Genomic DNA, 19722 nt, shown 5'->3' on the forward strand with positions numbered 1-19722 from the left:
GGATTCTTATTTATGAGCTGTTCTGAACACCGTGAGCCATGATGATGCTTTAGATGCGGAGTTGTTTCACGCAGAATTTATAGGTGCTTTTTTTCTTCTGTGGTATGTAGACATATCTTTAGAAACATAAGCGAACTAATACAGCATCTTACGGCCACACATGTGGTCAAGAGTGCCTGGCAAACACTGCATTTGCCAAATTTCCAAGGAGGAGGACAACAGTTTTTTGAGGAAGGTTCACTTTGTTCTACAAGCATATGCTACGATATTTACAGCTTGGTGTCTCACTAAATACATACATAAAAGTAAAAATACATAATATGTGTCTACAAAAATACTGTGAACTGGGGTTGGAGAAGTATCAGTCTTTATTAGACATTTAGTGTCTTGAAACTTTGTTCTTAAGTTTCCCAGAGGATTTATTCTGCTCCACTCCCCAGAAAGTTTCTGATGAGACTTTATGGCACATGGTCATGGGTTTGCCTAGTAACAAAGAAATACTTTCTACACACAGTTATAGTAAAGTTAAAGTATAAAAGAATTAATAGTCTTCTGGATTGGTAGAAGAAAGGGAGCATCATTGTCTGAGATGGTATTTTAGAATCAATTGCATTCAGATTTTATTTTTAAGATTTAAGCCCCTCCTAGTTTAGATGTCTTGCAGCTCAATATTTGTCCAGGTGCTGGCTCTGTACCATTTTTCCACCTGAAAAGGGAGTTGAGCTCATGCTTTTCTACCCCATTTAGAAAATTATGCAACATCTTGCTGTTTGTTTGCATTTTTTAAGTGTATGGATTTGTCCTGGACACAACTCTATCTATATCAGGCTAATGGTATAATTGGAATGAAGCTTGACTGATTATGCCTGATACTCAGTTGCAACAGAAAATCCATAACTGCAAAGTTCAAATATTTTTTTTTAATCCCACTTTTTTTTTATTTTGGTTTGCATGCTACTGCACTATTTAAATTATTTTGTTTTTTCTTCAGGCATAACTTTTAAAACACCTACAACATAGAAATACTGCTAATTTTATCACCTATTTAGCAGTCACAATCCACAAGGAAGAACTAGGATCAGCGAAGGAGTTTCATGCAGCTGAAATCACAGAATGTTATATTAGCTTTATTTTTTAGTTTAGTTTCTATTAAACTACAGTTTACTGATTGCAGAAAATGCACTTACGTTTATTTAAAAATTTGATCCTCATAAAAATGATTAAATGGATTTTCTTCAGACCTTCACATATGAACACCCACCCTCAGGCTGACAACAAGCATGAGAAATTCTAGCTCAAAGAAAATTGATTCAGAAAGTTATCAGCCATTGGAAATAGGGGTTTGGAATACAAATGCCATCTCAATGATAACAATAATAACAGGAGCTGGGGGAATACATGTGTGGCAAGAATGAATAAAACTGAAGAAGCTGATCTGGACTGTGTAATTATATGAGAAGTTATGTGAAGAATGATCCTTCCTTGATTCTTTATCCCCGCAAAAGGTTGAAATAGGAGTGCCCTTTATCCAAAACCTCAGGAAAAGGAGCTAACTACATCTGTTTCCCATCATCTGTGTTACACAGGCTCCTTTCCCTTTGGATTCCTACTACCCAAATGCTTGTTCATGTTTAAGTGTGATACAACAGAAAGAATCGTATGCTAATCCTGCTGTATCTTCTGTAGTTTCTGTGACATTTTGGATATATTGTTCCCAGGATATAGGTCAAGCTCTCTTGTCCTATTTTTGCCTGGTATATAATTAGAGTATTTTTTACAAACCATTTGACTGACACTCAATACCATGAAAAATTAGGCATGCTTGCTTGTCAATGCCCTGGTGAACTTCTAGGGCTGCTGAAGATTCACAAGAGTGCGGGGTTATCAGAATGTTTATATGGCCTTGAACCCAGTGACGTCTGATTAAGGTGCCTGAGATAAAGCATGTATGTAATCTCCTAAAAATGCAGTTCCAGTGAGCAGTTGTTTGGTTTTGGGGTTTTTTTGTGGCTTCTCCTGCACATGGGGGAGAAAAATGGAGTAAAATATTTCTCAACAGTTTAGGCCTTTCTGCTACGAAGTCCCAATCACAGGACTTTGATGAAGACACAACTTATACTGGTAAAATACGTATTTCACCAAAGTAGCTTATATACGCAAAATAATGCAAAAGGACATCTAATGAAATAGAACATTAAGGGGTTTGCAAGCATAAATCTATTTATTGTTTCCCCTAACCCTTATGGCTTGTACTGACAAAAGTTCTTAACTGCAAGTCAGGCAAGAGCTGGCAGGGGCAGACCAACACGTCGTTCTGGGCTTCACTGCATACCCTTCCATCAGGCGAGGCAGCTTACTCGTATACTTCCATGTGTCAGAGGAACATATTAGAAAACAACATGAATGTCCACACTGGGTCTCGTCAAAGGCCCATCTAGCCCAGCATTCTATCTGTGACGGAGGCTGTTAGCAGATATGTAGAGATTAATATTGTTGCATGACAAATCTGTAGTGATTCTTCCTACAATGCACCCTTGTCTTCTAGTGTTTTAAGGCTGAAGCACTTCCTGAGTCAAAGGTGCTGACTTTGTATTTTATAACCTTTGATAGAATCTTTTTTCCTGTGAATTTGCCTAGTCACCTTTGAACCTACGGAAGCTTTTAGCATCTGTGACATTTGCAGCAAGGAGTTTCACGGCTTAACTATACATCTCGCAGTACACTCCTCAGTGTGTTTTGAGGCAGCCTCCTGGTAGTTTTAGTCTGACACTCTGTTGGTAGTGTTTTGGAAGACACAGTGGAGAGTTTCTCACCTATTTCTTCTCCATGCTGCCCTTGATTGATCTCTAGAGTCCTCAACGATTTGTACTTTTTCCAGTCTATTTAGTCATTCATTGTATGAAAGCTGCTTCAATCCTTTGATCTTCCTTGTCCTTTTCTGCACGTTCTCCAGCTTTACTGCAGCCTCTTCGAGATGGAGAGACCAGAACAGCGCAGAACATAGCAGATGTTGAACTACGATGGTTTCATATAATGCCTTAATGATGTCTGCTTTTTCTTTCAATCGTAGAACTGATACTTCCATAGATCTGTCTACCATAGCTCCAAGTTCTCATCCCAGAATGATGAAAGTTGGCTCAGAGCCCACCTCTGGATGTGTAAAGCTAGGGTTGTCTCATGACGACTTTTCAAAGTAGGATCTCACTCATATATATCACTTCACGTCTGCGTCTCTTGAGTGCTATCTGCCCTTATTTCCTAGTCACAGAATGACAAGTGCTAATAACAAATTTTATGCAAATGAGCAACTGCTCCCTGTTTCTCAAACGTCAGTATTTGAATTTTCCAATCTTGTCTTAAATAATAGAGAACTGATTACTACCTGCACTCTGCCAGCATTCATAAAGATTCTTTACCAGCTGTCCCCGTCCAGTATCTTTGCTCATATGCCTATGATACCCTACATGTGTAGCCACATCCAACCATCTTCTTTAGCTCCCTTACAGCTTTGGTGTTTCTATGAATGCCTGCCTTCTCTCCATGTCACTTTTGGCTATAATGCAAAACTTGCATATTACATTTGCCACCATGTTCTCCATTTCTCTCCCAGACCCTTTGCCAGTTCATCCACCTCTTTTCTTGTATCCAGTTAAAACCAGACAGTGAGTAAGAGGAAACTGGAGTCTATCTTTCCATAGTTGTGCAACCTCTGATGCCAGTTATCCTACTGCTGTGGTGAAAATATGATAGAATTGAGCTTGGGAGACATCTCAAGAAGTCTTTTAGTTTACACCCTCATCTTGGAACACCATCAATTGTATCTAAACCATTTCTACCAGTTGCCTAGCATTTCTTCATAAAATAATAACAGAATGCAGCAAATTTAACTCTCCTTCTGTCCCATAATCCAAAATAATAGGGATACAGCACGTAGGAAATGGCCTGATACATTGTAATCAGGGCAGAATTTTTGGTTGTGTTTCTGTGTTCTCTTTAGGTACCAAAATCAGTTTCAAGCACAGCCGCTATGTGTGTGTCACAGAGCAATCTAAGATGCATAGTTCTCTCTTTGTGGGGAATCATAAATAAATCAACCAGAAATAATTGACGGTGGCTGTCCATTCAAAACCCAATCAATGCGAGCCTGAAAGTCTTTGTGACACTTTCTAAAAACGTCAGTTCCATTGCAGCCACAGAATCAATATGTTTATTTAAAGAGACTTTAAGAATAAAAAAAGGACTTTGGTTTAAAGCAAAACTGAATGCAGTGGTAGGGCAAATCAGCACATGTAGACTCAATATAGAGGTAATTAATTTATCCTCATAGGAGGAAAACAAAATTAGTACGTTTTTTGCTTATGAAGATAATTGTTTTTCCAGTCTGTTTCTGTTATCGTGTCCTAAATATAAAAAAAACAACCTTTAAAAGGGTTAAGATCAATTATTGTTTTTTTGCTGGGGGACAGACTGAACAGTTAATTCCCCTCTGTATGGCTTTTAAAATGTAGTCTAAAATGGTGTACTGATCTGATAACGGCATATGTCCTTATTACATTACAAATACAAAACCAGTAATTGTACCATGCTTGTCAGCCATTATATACCCTTTGTGGTCAATCAAGTACTGTAATCACTTGTTCCTGTATCAAAAATATGGTTTTCATCTGAAATTGTCCTACAAAAAATGATCCTCTGCAGTATATAAATTACAAAGTCGCTCCTAATGTCCATAAATGATTTGTTAAACCTCAGAACTCCCTGAGCTTTCTCTTTTTTAAAATACTGGTGAAAAACGCGACCAGAAAGAAGTCTGCTTGAGTCAGGCAGGAGGAAAAAAAAACCTCTAAAATTGTTTTTTTCTCTCTCACAAAATAAGATAAATATTTAATTCTCTGACAAATGAGAATGTTGAGTGGTTTTGAATAATTGGTGCTCTCCCAAAACGGTTGCATTCATTTTCATGTGGTGCTGCGCATACATTCAGAGTGACAGCATACCGAAGTACCGGCTTCTGCACATCCTAATCACGTTATGTTCTATTCTGCTGGTTCAGACATAGCTGCAAGTGTCTCAGGTGTTGGTAGAGGCATATTAGCTATGTGTTTCCTTCACGTCCTGAATGGTAGGAAGATAATTCTGATTACCGGGGAGGAACGTTCTTACAATAGCAGTGAGTTTTGGCCTGCAATTTCAAGAAGAGAAGATTAGTACTTAAACCCTTGTTCCGGGACAAAGGCTATCGTGTTTTCTTTTGCCCTGGGAACAGTTTTGGAAGGTCACAAGTCTGGGTGTAAACCTACTGATTCTCTCGTCCCAGTAACCAGTGTTATCCTAGCTCCGGTGAATCGGTGGTTTCACATACTGGCCTTTATTTTAATAGGCCCTGCATGTAATTCCATTTGAGAGAGATCTTAAACGTGTGGGAAGGTTGAAGGTTTACATCTTACAGTTCACTTTAATACAATAAGCATGTGTCAGAGCGGAAGTGAAATTGTGAACAGACTCGGCAGGAAAAGCAGAGACTCTCTACCACAAGCAAGAATGCTCTTTAAATTTTCCTACCTGTTTAATTTTGCTATACACCCATTGATCTTTACATGATAAACGTGCAGAAGACATCTTTCAAGCCATGAGAGCAGACTCCCAGACAGTGTAAGTCAGTGCAGGGCCCAGAGCAGATTTAACCCTCCATGTGTTACTAAGATTAACACACATAAAACCTTGTGTTGTGAGTTTGCTCACTGCATCAGCTGAGATGCTGCTACATTTTTCCAAGCCCCACTGATGATAGAATCATTTAGGCTGGATGATGATTGTTAACAGCCTGGTCGTTGTTAACAAAATAATGTGCTGTCCATTGACCTGAGGTACAGTATTTTTTGTCAGTTTGCCATCTTCAGCAGTTGCAATGTTTTATGCTTTCTATCTCCTCTTCTGGGCTTCTGTGATAGGATGTAAAGCTTTTGCTTCCCTTCCTGCAGAACTCCAGAATGTCCAAAAGGGGAAGTGAACAATTTAATCTACTTTTCATTTGGTTTCAGACGAAAAAGTCGATTATTGCTGTTGGATATTATTATTAATCCATATGCATATAACACACTTCGAAAGTTAGCTCTCATCTGCAATTTAGGTGGCAGTCACGGCTGCGGATTCATTTCAGCTGATGTTTTCTTCCCCACTATATGTAATTCTTGCCCAGTATATGTAATTTCTTCCCCTATATATGTATTCTTTGGCCAGTTGTCACCAAAAAAGCTACTCTAATAGACTAGTCGGCATTTTGTTTGAAGTCTTAGCAAGGGGCAAAGAAATAAACAGTGGTTGGTTTTTAGCTCCTGCTTCCCTGTTCCAAAAGGAAACTGGGTCAAAATACAAGCATATTGTCAGGATGTTGTGGGGAAGCTGGTGGTGCCGTGGGTCATCCCATGACTCGTCAAGCTCCTGTCTCTTCCTCCCCACAGTACGACTTCGTGGAGCTCCTGGATGGCAGCCGGCTGATTGCGAGGGAGCAACGCAACCTGCTGGAGTCGGAGCGAGCGGGGCGGCAGGCAAGGTCTGTCAGTCTCCATGAGGCAGGTTTTATCCAGTATTTGGATTCTGGCATCTGGCACCTGGCCTTTTATAACGATGGGAAAAATGCGGAGCAGGTGTCTTTCAATACCATAATTATAGGTAAGTATAATCTTCAAAGCTCTTACCAAACACTAGGCTCTGGTCAGGTTTTTTAGGAATACAGAGATAAGTTTTTGTAGTTAAATGATCTGACTGTTTTTCACAGGCTTTCCATTGATAGTGTTTCTTTTGCTTCTCAGAGTGAAATGCAGAATATATATTTTAATTTCTTGGTCTACGGCATAAGGATTATACCTTCTTGTAAAACAGTGATTGAAGGGAGGACACTGTTTTGAAGTATTTGTTAAATGGCACAGGGCTGGATTTTAAGTACAGAGCTCATAGGGTTTTACCATTATAACTTGAGCCGTTTGCTTGGAATGTCCTAAGATACTAGAGGCATCAGCAATAGAAAGTCACAGCTATTCGTGCTCTTCAAACAAACCAAACATAAACACTTCTCTCGGAGCGAGAGCACGCTGTCAGTTAGTAGTGGTTCAAATGATGTGACTCATGCACTTCGTGCAGTGGGCGTCTGTGAATTATCCTGCTTTTTCTCCCTTTAGAGTCTGTGGTGGAATGCCCCCGAAATTGCCATGGTAACGGTGAATGTGTTTCTGGATCCTGCCATTGTTTTCCTGGGTTTCTGGGCCCCGATTGTTCGAGAGGTAAATCAAGCCGATGCTTTTCTCAAGTCAGTTTAAATGAGCATGAAGACAAATACATTGGGAAAGCAACTGGCATGTGACTTGCTTCTTAGATGTTCTTCTTTAGAAAGCTTTGGTGAAGAACTTGTTGTTAATTTTTCCGCCGTGTTTTATTTCACAGCAGCCTGCCCGGTGCTGTGTAGTGGCAATGGGCAGTACTCCAAAGGACGCTGCCTGTGTTACAGCGGCTGGAAGGGCACTGAGTGTGATGTGCCTACAACTCAGTGCGTCGATCCCCAGTGTGGGGGCCGGGGCATTTGCATCATGGGCTCTTGTGCCTGCAACTCTGGATACAAAGGAGAAAACTGTGAGGAAGGTAAATGAGTAAATGTTTACCCCAGCACCTGCTGTTGTTGGTCAGTTTTCCAGCTGACACATCCAGCTCTATCGATTTTGCTGGCTCTAGCTCATACACACTAGCAGTGTTTCTTCAAAAATCACTTTAGAATACTAAAAATCAGGTTTGAAATCACTAGTATTGCTGAATTCTAAAGAATTATTATACTTTCTCATTCATAAGTAATTAGTAGGAAAATTCTTCCTAATGTGTGATATCTTTCTGCTTGCCAGTATTTTTTTTTTTTTCTTTTTTTCTGGCTGAGGTCAGCTAAGAAGAAAGCACACAAAAAATAGATGTTGGAATACAGCAAGACTTACTGAATTTTCATGGTATAGAATAAATCATTAACGTATTGCATTTGTTAGTGATCTTTTCCACCAACCACATTGTGGAAAGTGCTGATTCAAATGCATCAAAGTGAAAAATGGTGCGTCATTTTTGTATTCTAGAGATGCGCATAATAATATTCGTTCTGGTGTGCTGCAAAATGCAGTTCATTTTCCATTTTATTTTTTTAGGGAGTAAAAAGCGCCATTTTCTGCCTCAATCAAATTGATTTTATTGATCTCCATGTACAAAGTAATGCAATTAAGTCTCTGGAATTAAATTTTCAGACCATTGACCCTACAAGTGTAACATTTTATTGAGTCAAATTGCTAAATTAAATCTCGTCATCTAAAGCACATTAAAGTGAATTAAGACAGATAGACAGTATGCAACTCATTTATTTCCGAAACAAGTTGAGGGTCCTATATAGCTGTCAAAACTCTGTAGCGGTGGATCGGGTCAGTTGATACTGAGTGCTGCGGGGAACCCACCACTTGTTACACTGTGATTAGGCAGAACAGAGATCAGTTGCCCGAGACCTGAAGCCAATCTTCTTGTGATTAAGAAAAATTAGCAAACCGTGAAAGGTCCTCCATTAGCTCAGTGGTAGCCTGTAAACGTCTTGATGTCAGTTATGTGCATGCACAAATTTCACAATACCAGAAAGCGGTGTGGAAGCGAGGTGTTTTTACAAAGAAAATTGCGTCTAGGGGTTGATTACTAATGTTAGGAACGACAAGTTTAAGCTGATCTTTCTTGTCTCCCTGCAGCTGATTGCTTGGACCCAGCCTGCTCCAGCCATGGCGTGTGCATCCATGGTGAGTGCCACTGCAACCCGGGCTGGGGAGGCAACAACTGTGAAATCCTGAAGACAATGTGCCCTGACCAATGCTCTGGCCATGGCACCTACCTTCAAGAGAGCGGTACCTGCACCTGTGACCCCAACTGGACAGGTCCAGATTGCTCCAATGGTAAGGGGTTAAAAGCACTTGCATTTTGTAAAACGATGACATCTTGAATAGCAGCGTTTTAAGAACATTATTCTGTTAGGACCTGACCTGCTGAGCTGGTGGAAGTCTTTGAGTTGACTTCAGCATGAACCATGAATTGATTCCAAGATTCAAATTAATTGATGAATTTGAAGTATTTGAAAATCAATGTACTTGTTGGTATCTTTTAGCTGCCTTCACCTGGTAACTTCAGGTACTTTACATGCAAGTACAGAATGTTCTTTGGACGATATATGGATCTAATTATCATCTTACCTAATACCTCTATTTAGAAACTTAAAACTGCACTAGTGAAACTAGAGATTGTCCCGTTTTAAAAATTTCTCCAGCTAATTGGAGGTATTTTTCTTGAAAATCAGACAGTATTCCAGTTTGAATGCAAAGGGAATGCAAGCGTGAAGCCTAAACAGCTTTCAAGAAGGGGCACAGGCTGCCAGGGTGGAAAGAGTTGGTAGGAGTGAAGAAGCAGAGGGGTTTCTTGGAGTCTGATACTGGGCTTATTAAAACCATAGTCTGAGCTTAGAAACAACAGGAGAAAATGACTGGAGGTATTGTCACAGAGAGCAGAATCTAAATATTTATAAAGTATGACAGCAGCCTTTTCAGAAATATGAGTTTTTAGAATATTGTTTGGTAGCCACATATCAAAAGAGAAATCATGTCTAACTGTGAGACACATATTTGTCTAAAACAGTTCATCTAACAACTCGGGTGATTTTGTTAATGAAAACTGAACACATGGGCTAGCTGGGTTTATGCCAGCTTATGAATAAATATAACTTTTTCATGAGGAAACATCTTTTTAAAACAAATGTACTTCCTGACCAGGATCTGTGATACTCCATAAAGGCTTATGCATACGAGAGTGATAGGACAGAGTTCCAAACATTCAAGAAAAAGTGACAAGAGAGAAGAAAATGTTGTCTTCTGTTAAATTTGTTTAGAAGAAAAAATTCTTCTCTGAACATTTCAAGCACTAAAAATGGCTCTTTGTGAGAGACCTTTTTTAGTTCTCAGGCAAAACATTGATCGTCTATTTCTTGACACGGTGTCCTTTATGCTATTTTTCCATCTTTTAGTTACGTTTCAAGGAATGATTGGTCATTAAAATAACATAAAATATTTCTGATCTCAAATATTTTAAAAGTGTCAAACTCACAAAAGAGCTTCATAAAAATGCTCACAGACTATTTGCTGAAGTTGTGTAGAATGACCTTCAGGCTGGTACACTAAAAAAGTAAATCTTACCCATAAATATTTTGTTAAGCTGCTAGAAGAAAAAAAGAAGGAGTTACTTCCATCAGAGGGCTTTATAGGTTTGAAATCAGCAGAGCTTTCCTCTATCTTCATCAGCAGTTTGTCCGTTAATTAGCCCTTCAATTCCACTTCAATTAAATTAACTCTAATTAATAAGTTCATTACAAAGATTGACGCACCTTGCTCAAAGCTAGTGTGCTAAAAGCTGATAAACACCTTCACCCTAATGAAAAATTGATTAGATTGAAGAGAAATAAGCCTTTCTTTCTTGGAGCTGCGTTGACGTTTTGTGACTCTAAAGTTAATCAAACCATCTTGCATCTCTTAATCAAAAATTTAATTCAAAGTAGATATAAAATTCTGTATAGGAAATTAAAAGGCGGGAGGTGGGGTGTGTGTGGAATTACAGCTGTCTTTCTCCGCAAAGATTTTGGGCTGTTTCTTACGGGAAATGTCACAGCTCCTTGATACCGTGTTCAACGTTCCACAGCACATTGAGACAGAGCTTTATACTGTATGGGGGAAGAAAAACACTGTTGAGTGTGAAACTGGAAAACTTTCCTGCAGTAAATGCTTCTTTCTTTTGCTGTTGAAAATAATTTCAGTCTTCTATTGCTAAACTGTTTGTTATCTTTTATAAGCAAAAACTAAACACAGTACTTCTGTGAACCAGTTCGTGGTTACAGCCAGCTGTATGCCAAGGAACTAAAGAAGTCTCTCAGGCTGTATTGTATCTCCTCTTGTTTTTCTGTTTTCTGCTTAGCAGAAGTGAGGTTTGATGGAGTCTGACTAAATGAACCAAAACTGTAAATGCAAAATCTGGCAATCTAAATGATCATCTTGTATTAGCTGAGACTTAACATGCGTTGTTTGGCCTCTGACTACCTTTGGCTGTTAAAATATTTTTCAATTATTCTATCAGTTACAAGATCCTGTTACTATATGTAAATGACAAGTTAAATTGCTGTATGTTGATTTATTTTTTTTGAACAATCTATTATTTAAACCAGACTGTTCTTAGCTGTCACTGATACAAATTTACTGAAAGTAAAAGAGAATCATCTTTTATATTTCACAGATGTGTCAGTATGCCAGCATAGTACTAATTTGTCACACTAAGGCTGATGGTTTGTAATGAAAAAATGTGTCAGAAATGGCACATTCTTACTTTGAAAGAAAACAGGGAGCAGGCTAGGGAGAGGGAACCTTGTTAAAATGAATTTTCATTAACACTGGATTTTCACTCACAATGACCTAGGTATATGGTACATTTAGTCACTGTAAGTTCCAGTAGGTCTAAGTGCCATATCATCTAAGTTACAAAAGGTTGCTCTTAAGACATACCTGATCCCAAAAAGTACGACTGAAAATTACTTCGAGCTGACAGAAGAGCTGTGGACACTTAAGCACCACTAAGTCTGCTGAATAACTAAGTGACCATTAGCATAGAGATAAAACTTTGTATTCTGGTGGGTCCTACCTGAAAATGCCTTTCACAGTATGATTTAAATTTCAAAGATTTTTGCCTTTCTTATTCTTCACATGTCGAATTAAAATGCAGCGCTGCTAATTAATGCGTACTCTCTCTCTCCCATACGCACTCTCTTCCTCCTTTTCTCCCCCCTCCCGAATCCAGAAATCTGTTCGGTGGACTGCGGCACGCACGGTGTGTGCATGGGTGGCACGTGTCGCTGCGAGGAAGGCTGGACGGGCACAGCCTGCAACCAGAGAGCCTGCCATCCCCGCTGCGCGGAGCACGGCACCTGTAAAGACGGGAAGTGTGAATGTAGCCAGGGATGGAACGGAGAGCACTGTACCATTGGTAGGCTGGCTCTGCTTTACCCTGTCTTCGCTGCAAAATCCAAACAGCCAGTGCTGCTGGCTGCATCCGAATAAGTCGTGTATTACTTTGAAGCTGGTTTCTTCAAACGGAGTATTTGCACCTGTCAGTCTGTGTAAAGGAGTTGATATTTTAAGAAAGGGAATGGTTATATAACGGCTCGTCAGTTCTTCGTACCTAGTTTGCTATGGAAAGGAGGTGGAAGAATTTCCTTTTCAGCCTTTTCCCTTTAACTGCCTTTTGCTGAGGAGGAGTCTACCTTTATTTTAAATTGTAAATATATTATTTTATTTGTGCTTTTCTATTTTTATGTCATAGCTTTATGTCGTTTTCAAATGAAGCTTCCTGTTTTTCTTGTTTTTCTTTTTTTTTTTCTTTAGTGGAGAAGCAGCTCTAAAAAGTGACTTGCCTACACAAAAATGTCGCTTCCACCTTGTAATAAATATGATCTAGCTGCCCAAAATTATTTTCTTGTCAACATAATGCTCTATTTTAGAATTGCATCAAATGTCTTACATGTAGATAATGTAACAGCAGATTAATGCAGCTGATTGAGAAGAAGCCATCCTTATTAGAGCTTCTGTGTTTCTGTAACTGAGTTATTTCTAGCGCCTGGAAACCTTTGGAAATTATTGTGCCTTAATCAACGGCGTTTTTCTTACTCGGTTGTTTGCGGTCTGTATGTCCCATATGCAGCGGGATAACCCTTTCCAGTGCACAAGGCTTGACGGTCAGCTAGCTTGGGAAACTATGCATGTAAATAAGGGGACTAAGAAAAAGTGGAGGAAGAGTTGCCAAAAAGTTTTATCATTTTTATTTTGATTTTGTGTAGATATAGGGCTGAGAAATTCCCTTCCACACTAATCCCACTTTGTGCAAGATGCTGTAGGCCTGTAACAGAGGAGGAGGGTCCTATCCAAACCATTTTTGTCTTGGCATAGCCACACAGAGAAACTGTTGTGTGACAACAGGTAGGAAGCACAGACGAAGGTACTGGCAATGGTCTGGGTGTAAGAGACAACTAACTTGTACTTGAATGTGTGGTAAGCATTGCACAAAGCTCAGCAAAGGCTGTCATAGGAGTAACAGAAATGGCTCTGCTGGTATTTATGGGGCACATCTCCCAGCTGTGGGAAGCATCATGGCTGAGCACTTAGAGGTGGATTGAACAGGCAGCAAAAGAGGTAACTGCAGGTCAGGCAAAGGCAGGAGTTAACACTCCTGATGGAGAAATCACCAATAATCTGAACCGTCAAAAAAAATTCCAATAAGGAGAAACCCCATAGTTTTATGTTTGAAGAGATGGAGGAGAGTCAGTTAAAAGAGGTGATGTAGCCAAAGCAACAGGATAGGACAGTGAGTCTAATAGTGGTAGAGCGGATGGAGTGAATATAGCATGATTTGCTTTTGCCGTAAGCGAAAAAGGCCGGAGAATTTTGCCTTCTGTGGATGTTTTGAAAGGGCTGTAACTCGGAATGTGTTAGCACAGCTAAGCCATCACCAGGGCATGAGTATCTAGAAAGAAGTAAAGGCCCAAAGCTGCGTTCCCGGGCAGCTTACAGCCCTGACTGAGAGGCAGGCTCGTGGTGCTGCGCTTGGTGGTCTCGAGAAACAGTGGTGTGAGGTTTGAGGGCAGGGAGAATGAGGGCCTGTTTCAGCTGTATTAATTGGTACCCACATCATTGCAGCAGGAAGACAAAGGCAAGATTTTATTTTGTAGAAGGGAGTCAGGTGTGAATTAGTAAGATTGATTTGTGAATTATTTTTTACAGAAATCACAATTGATTTCTTTTGTTGTTTACTAATGAGATTGCTGAGACATATGAGGGAGGAGGGACCAAGGTGCGTCTGCAGAATCCCAGGGAGAATCAGTAGGGTTAACATTTTTGAGGAGCTTCCAGAGAACATGCTGACAAAGTGGAGAGGTGGGCAGAGAACTGCTTTCTGAACAATAAAATAAAATAAGTCTTTAGAAGTAGGATAAAGCCTTTCCCTTGACCACTTTAACTTGCCAACGAGCAATTACTCAGCAGATCACTCTGCTGTTGGTCTCACTGACCTTGGCAGCATTTCAAGGGTTGTAGTTATACACGGATGAACTGCTCTTGAACAATTTTTCCAACATATTAAGCACAAACAAGTTTTTCCTCAGCACTGGGCGAACAGGTCTGTCTTCCCACCTGTTTATGCTTTAAATGGGTGTTTGCTTTGTGGCGGCTGCTGTAAAGATAGTTTGATTTGTTTATATTGCCCTTACAGCCTCCAAGACAAGTAATGAAGTACAGGCTCTAGCCTGCTGTTATATTTATTTTTCTTAGAGCTGTTTTCTTCAGGGGCCCAGTGTTATGGAGAAACCAGGTCATTTTATCGCTCATTTCCAAGAGTGTTTTCACTTAGTGGAGTAAAAATTGCTGCCTCCTCAGTTTGGCAAATGAAGAGTCAAATTGTCTTTCTCTCACCTGTCCTAGAGTAGATAGTAGCTCTTTCTGAACAATAAATTTCAAAATGCAAGGGACATCAGAATGTTTCTCCATTGCAAACCAGTTTCTTAATTGTGACCCTCCATTTGTAACCCAGGCATTTTTACGCTGCTTACAACTCTCAACTTGGTAGCAGAATATTTATGTAATTTGTGTTGTGCGTATGAAAGGCTCCCACTCTCCCTTTCTATGTCTAAAAATAACTAATTGCATCGTTCTCATTTCTAAAAGTCATTAACCATTTAGCTGCAGTAGTGTGACGTATTTGAGAAATGCAGATACATTTGTTTGATGCAGCTGTTAGCTGGAAGTCACATGAAGTGCAGTGGCCTAAATTTACAACGTCTTTGGGAAAGGCATATTCCAAAGAAGTTGTAAATTTGAAGGGCAATTCACTTTATTCACTTTTCGGGAAAGGAATAGCCCAGCAGATCTCTAGCTGGATGCACAAAATGGGGTAGGTAGGTATGCATTAATCACAGAGGTACTAACTGGAATGCGTACTGAATCATCTAAATCGGTAACTCATTTGATCAAAGAGATTGTGGTATTCTTGTGAAGGGTGAATGCCATTTAAAATGGTAAAAATGTTTTGCATCTCAACTCATGATTTTTATGTAATTCTAAATGCTGAATGTCTGTTCAGTCTCATTTTTGGTTAGCCCACTGTTTGTATTGTTAGTTGACATGTGTTAAAAGATAGAAAGAAGGAAAAAACAAACGTATCACCTTATTTAAAAGAAGGTATTCCTTAGTTTTATTCCTCTCTTGATATCTTTTAAACCCTAGATTACTTCTTGAGTTACGCTGATTTTTATGTATACGTCAAGGTATTCAAGAGGGAGTTCGGCCAAAGGAAATTCTAATTGCTCTAAACTTCCAGAGACTGGTTTTTTTGTTTTATTTCAATACTTCAGTACTCTGGGAAGCAAAGTCATAGGTGATTGCAAGGGTTTGCTTTTTATTGTGCAGAAAAAAGCAGACATCTAAATTTACCTGAGTGAAGCATCAGAGCTTCCATAAAGGAGGATTGCAAGACTAGAATTGGGAAATAATATACATATATCTTTTATATACTTCTGATTTGTGAGAGAGAACAGAATAGACTAAATAAAGTGGTTTTTTTGGGTTGGGTTTTTTTTTTTTGGAAGCAATGTGTATGGTATGGTGGGCAAGATTGTCTTGACTAATGTGGTAAACCTGGTGTGTGTTGCTGATATCCACTCTTCCATTGTGCATCTCTGGCACAGGGTAGCTCCAGCTTCAGTACCCAGTACCACACCTGATGTGGGCCACACTTGTGAGCCGTTGCCTTTGCTCTCAACACACACTTTCAAGCAGATAACTACATGCTCAGTGTTGTGGTGAAATGAAACTCATAAGAATTAACAAAACTCAAGATTTCTTGCTGTTGCTTATCATCTTACACATTTGAATAAACACTGGTACTGTATGTTTCAAATACTAAACAATTTAAGGCATCTAAATTGCTCACTGTCTTTTCCCTCCTGAGAGCTGTAATGTTTTACCATTTCCTGTATCCACGTGTGAGCAGGTTAAATCAACAGTTTACTGCAAAGCTATGGAAAATCACCTGTCAATTGTTTATTTGGCCGGAGAGTGACCTTCATAGGACTGGGGTGAACATCTATATATTATTTTGTGAAGCTCAACCTGCATCTCAGTGTGATATCAGACCGCACATGCACAGCTGGTACCCAGGTGATAGCCTGGATGAAAATTCGCTCTGTAATTAAGTTTTCATAACACAGTTCTGCTAAAATATGTTTTTGTTTCCTTTCTGTCCTGGCTTGCAATGAGTTCAGTGACCCTCTCCTGTCTGAGTAGTTGTTTTGTGAGATTGGAACAGATATTATTTCAGAAAGTCTATTATTTTTTGTGACATAACTGGCATGTACCATGAGTAAATTAAGTAACTGTCATAGGAAGCCTATAAATATGAATACTTTTCCAGCTGCTTTTCCATTAAACTCTGTTAGCTGAATGGAATTAGTAAATAATTATGTTGGTGGGGAATCTGCTATATCCATGTGCTGTGTAACGTCTCAGTTTTACAATGCAGCTTAATTTTTTCTATAGACCAAATTAGTGTTAGAGTAATCTAAATTGCAAATTGGCCCATTTGCATTAAAACTATGCCTTCTTGTTCAGATTTGTCAACACCTCTTTTTTAAAGTCTTTAACATTAAGCATGGGTGGGTAAGACCATCTGTTTATGGAGCTTGCCTGCAGCTCCATTACTTAACACAAGACAGGTTACAGCTGTTTAATTGTTATCGTGTTGAATGATTATCTTTCATTCCAAAATTAATATTTATGTATGTATGCATGGAAAGCATGTCGTTAAACATAAGTGATCTAACTGTGGACTAATGTCATTAAGCATTCATATTAATCCCTCAGGAGGGCTAAAGTTAGCATTGTGGTACGTTCATGCTACTTTTGAGTGCTGCGTGAGGCTACTTTACCTCGTACACAGAACTGAAATTCAAATCCAGTGGTGATCCACTGTAGAAGTGTACTGCTTGTAATATGTTTATATTCCGGTGAGAATTGGGATCTAATTAGTTTGTCGTCTAAGAATTTCCCCTAAAGTCTAGCTGAGAAAAAAATAACAAGGGACAGCAATTTATTTTAACCTTTTTCTTTGCATGAAAAGACACTAACATGACATTCAAACCAGTCAAACCAAAAATAAACTTTCTTCAGCAAGAAATTTCTAGTTTCAGCTATTTCAGCTAAAAAAAAAAGCAGAAAAGTCATCTGGTTTAGATATTTAGAATTATGAAAAAAAAACCCCAACATCTAAAGCCCACTCCCATAAGTGTGTTTCCATTAGTGCAGAATCTGTCCTGGTGACTGATTAAAATGGTTTTCTGACTAGGACAAACATGAAGGCGTTTGTGTGCTGGTTTTCTATGCGGCCATGAGCAGTGTAAGCTCAGAGGTACTGCTAGTGTTGAGAAATGCTAAGACGTAATCTTCTCCACTAAGTTACATGGTCTGCACCTGCTCTTTTCAACACGTGTTTAGCTTAGGGCTCCTTATATTCCAGATTTCAAATATGACTACAGGGAAGTGATGCTTTCTCTCTTTATAAGATCAGAGAGCAAGTCAAGACAAGTATGTTCCTCCTGTTAATATAAGGAAGTGCTTATAGAAAACTTGATATGGCTATATATCATTACACTACATATTTTTGGAGTATGGGCTTGAGAAAGTAAGCCATGGACCAATTTGATTGATCTTCTCCACATTTGCAGGTTAGAGGGAAAGCAGCGTGGATAACCAGTATTACAATGACCTCCATCATTTTAGTACTGATGCTCTGTTTCCAAGCATGGTTTACTCTTCTCCAAAGTTTAAATTACTGAGCATATTCACATTTCATAGTGTTTTAATGTGTCAGGTATTTAATGTACCTTAATGCGTTCATGCCAAGTATTCTTCATAGATTTTAAGGTTCTTTTGAGATTTTAGAATTTTCATCAGAAGGAAATTTTTATCCTTCAAATTAGAATAATCACTGCTCTATGGATATATTCTGTAATTATAAAAATTCCTAAATTTACGTTTTTCCTTAGTTTTGAGTTCATGGAATTACACCTCAGTACAAATTTCAGCCTAAAAGTAGGATACAAGACTGTATCTGAATGAAGGTGTGACTTTTGCCATTCACACAGTTTATTCTCAGATAAAATCAACCAAAGATTCAAAACCAATTGTATCAAATACCGGTTAGTTCACCACAATATTGTGAGTGAACTCCTACTTTCAGAACAGCTGACTACATTGGAATTGGGATTTCACCACAATGTTTATACCTGTACCCTCAATGCAAAAACTCCATGAAAAACAGAAGATTACTTTCTTGGCACCCAAAGGACTGATAACCACAGTTTAACAAGATTTCATTAAATTTAGAACAAATATGTTTTTGATCTTTCCTGTGCCTGAAGGGCATGTTACTAATTTGCCAGGCCAAGCCTTGAATATGCAAAATATTTTTACATTGGGTAACTATAAAAGTATTCAATTACCAGGTAGATTTAAGATAGTGCATGTGTGAAGCTGTGAAGAAAAATGAATTGTTGGTCAGACCTTAACACATTTCAAGACCAAGTATCTCAAATACAAATTGTCTGTTAGCATACTTTAAATTGCTAATTGGTTGATTTGCATTTAAATGAGGACCACATGTGAAGTTCAAGTTAGGCACATTTTCCAAAAACAGTAGAATCCTCTGAGATGTGAAGAATTTTAAAGCATGTTGCAAAGCTTACTTGAGCTGAAGTGGCGAGAAAGTAAGTGCTTTTGTACGTTGTATAGTTGCATGCTGGTCAGGCATATTCTGAAAGTACTTCCAGTCAGCAAGAAAGATGGAAACAATAATGCTCTCCATGCCATTCCGTCCTCTTAATATGTTTTCAAGCCAAATTTACCATTCATGCAGTTCTTAATGTAAGCGTCAGATTTTATCTGCATCTGTCTGAGGCAGGTCTTTGTGAGTTTGACAGAGGTCTCAAACAGGTATTTGAACTTTTTCAGCCTATATGTGTGAGACATTTTGAAATCCTTGATGGTATATAGCCTTTCTTCTAAATCCTTTTCCAGCTAAATAGATGTTAAATAGGAAACAACACTGCTCATGAACTCGCCAGGAGTCCCAAACTTCCTATATATCCTTAACAGCAACTGAATTGATTCTAAGATACATGTGGCTATCCAGTAATAATGATGAGAAATCTTACTTTATAATAAAATGAAGATGAACTACAGAAGAAAAAATCTAAAGGCTAGTGGGCTTATGTGTCCTTGTACATAAAAACCCATAAATGCTTGCTGCAAAGAACAGTTGCCGTTTTGGCAAGGGATAAATTGCAGTGAATTCGGGACTCTCTGCAGAAATGTGTGCAGCAGATATCGCTGCTGCAGGTCTATGTAGACATTGGAGAAGAGTGCAGAACTGATGAAAAAGGTATGATTTCAGGGTGAGGATTGTGTTTTGGCCTGTGTAAGGAGGAAAACAAAGAAAATTGCCTGAAACTATTATTGCATCCATGTGTTCTCCTTTACAAGAAGGGCAAGATGGGAATTTAGGAGTAAAAAAGTATCAAAAGGAAAGAGT

At 38.8% G+C, this 19722-nt stretch overlaps 1 protein-coding gene across 1 annotated transcript in view; it reads left to right on the top strand.

Annotated features, from left to right (window-relative positions):
* The window catches only part of TENM3 (teneurin transmembrane protein 3), a 99362-nt gene that overhangs the window by 7226 nt on the left and 72414 nt on the right, over nucleotides 1-19722 (top strand). Inside the window, exons 3-7 of the mRNA XM_010284493.1 lie at nucleotides 6462-6672; nucleotides 7179-7280; nucleotides 7441-7635; nucleotides 8757-8957; nucleotides 11890-12075. Coding sequence (XP_010282795.1) covers nucleotides 6462-6672; nucleotides 7179-7280; nucleotides 7441-7635; nucleotides 8757-8957; nucleotides 11890-12075 — 895 coding nt within the window. The remainder of the gene's footprint in view (nucleotides 1-6461; nucleotides 6673-7178; nucleotides 7281-7440; nucleotides 7636-8756; nucleotides 8958-11889; nucleotides 12076-19722) is intronic.

This window comes from Phaethon lepturus, unplaced genomic scaffold (genome assembly GCF_000687285.1).
Source record: "Phaethon lepturus isolate BGI_N335 unplaced genomic scaffold, ASM68728v1 scaffold11483, whole genome shotgun sequence".
In the NCBI taxonomy this organism is placed as follows: Eukaryota; Metazoa; Chordata; class Aves; order Phaethontiformes; family Phaethontidae; genus Phaethon; species Phaethon lepturus.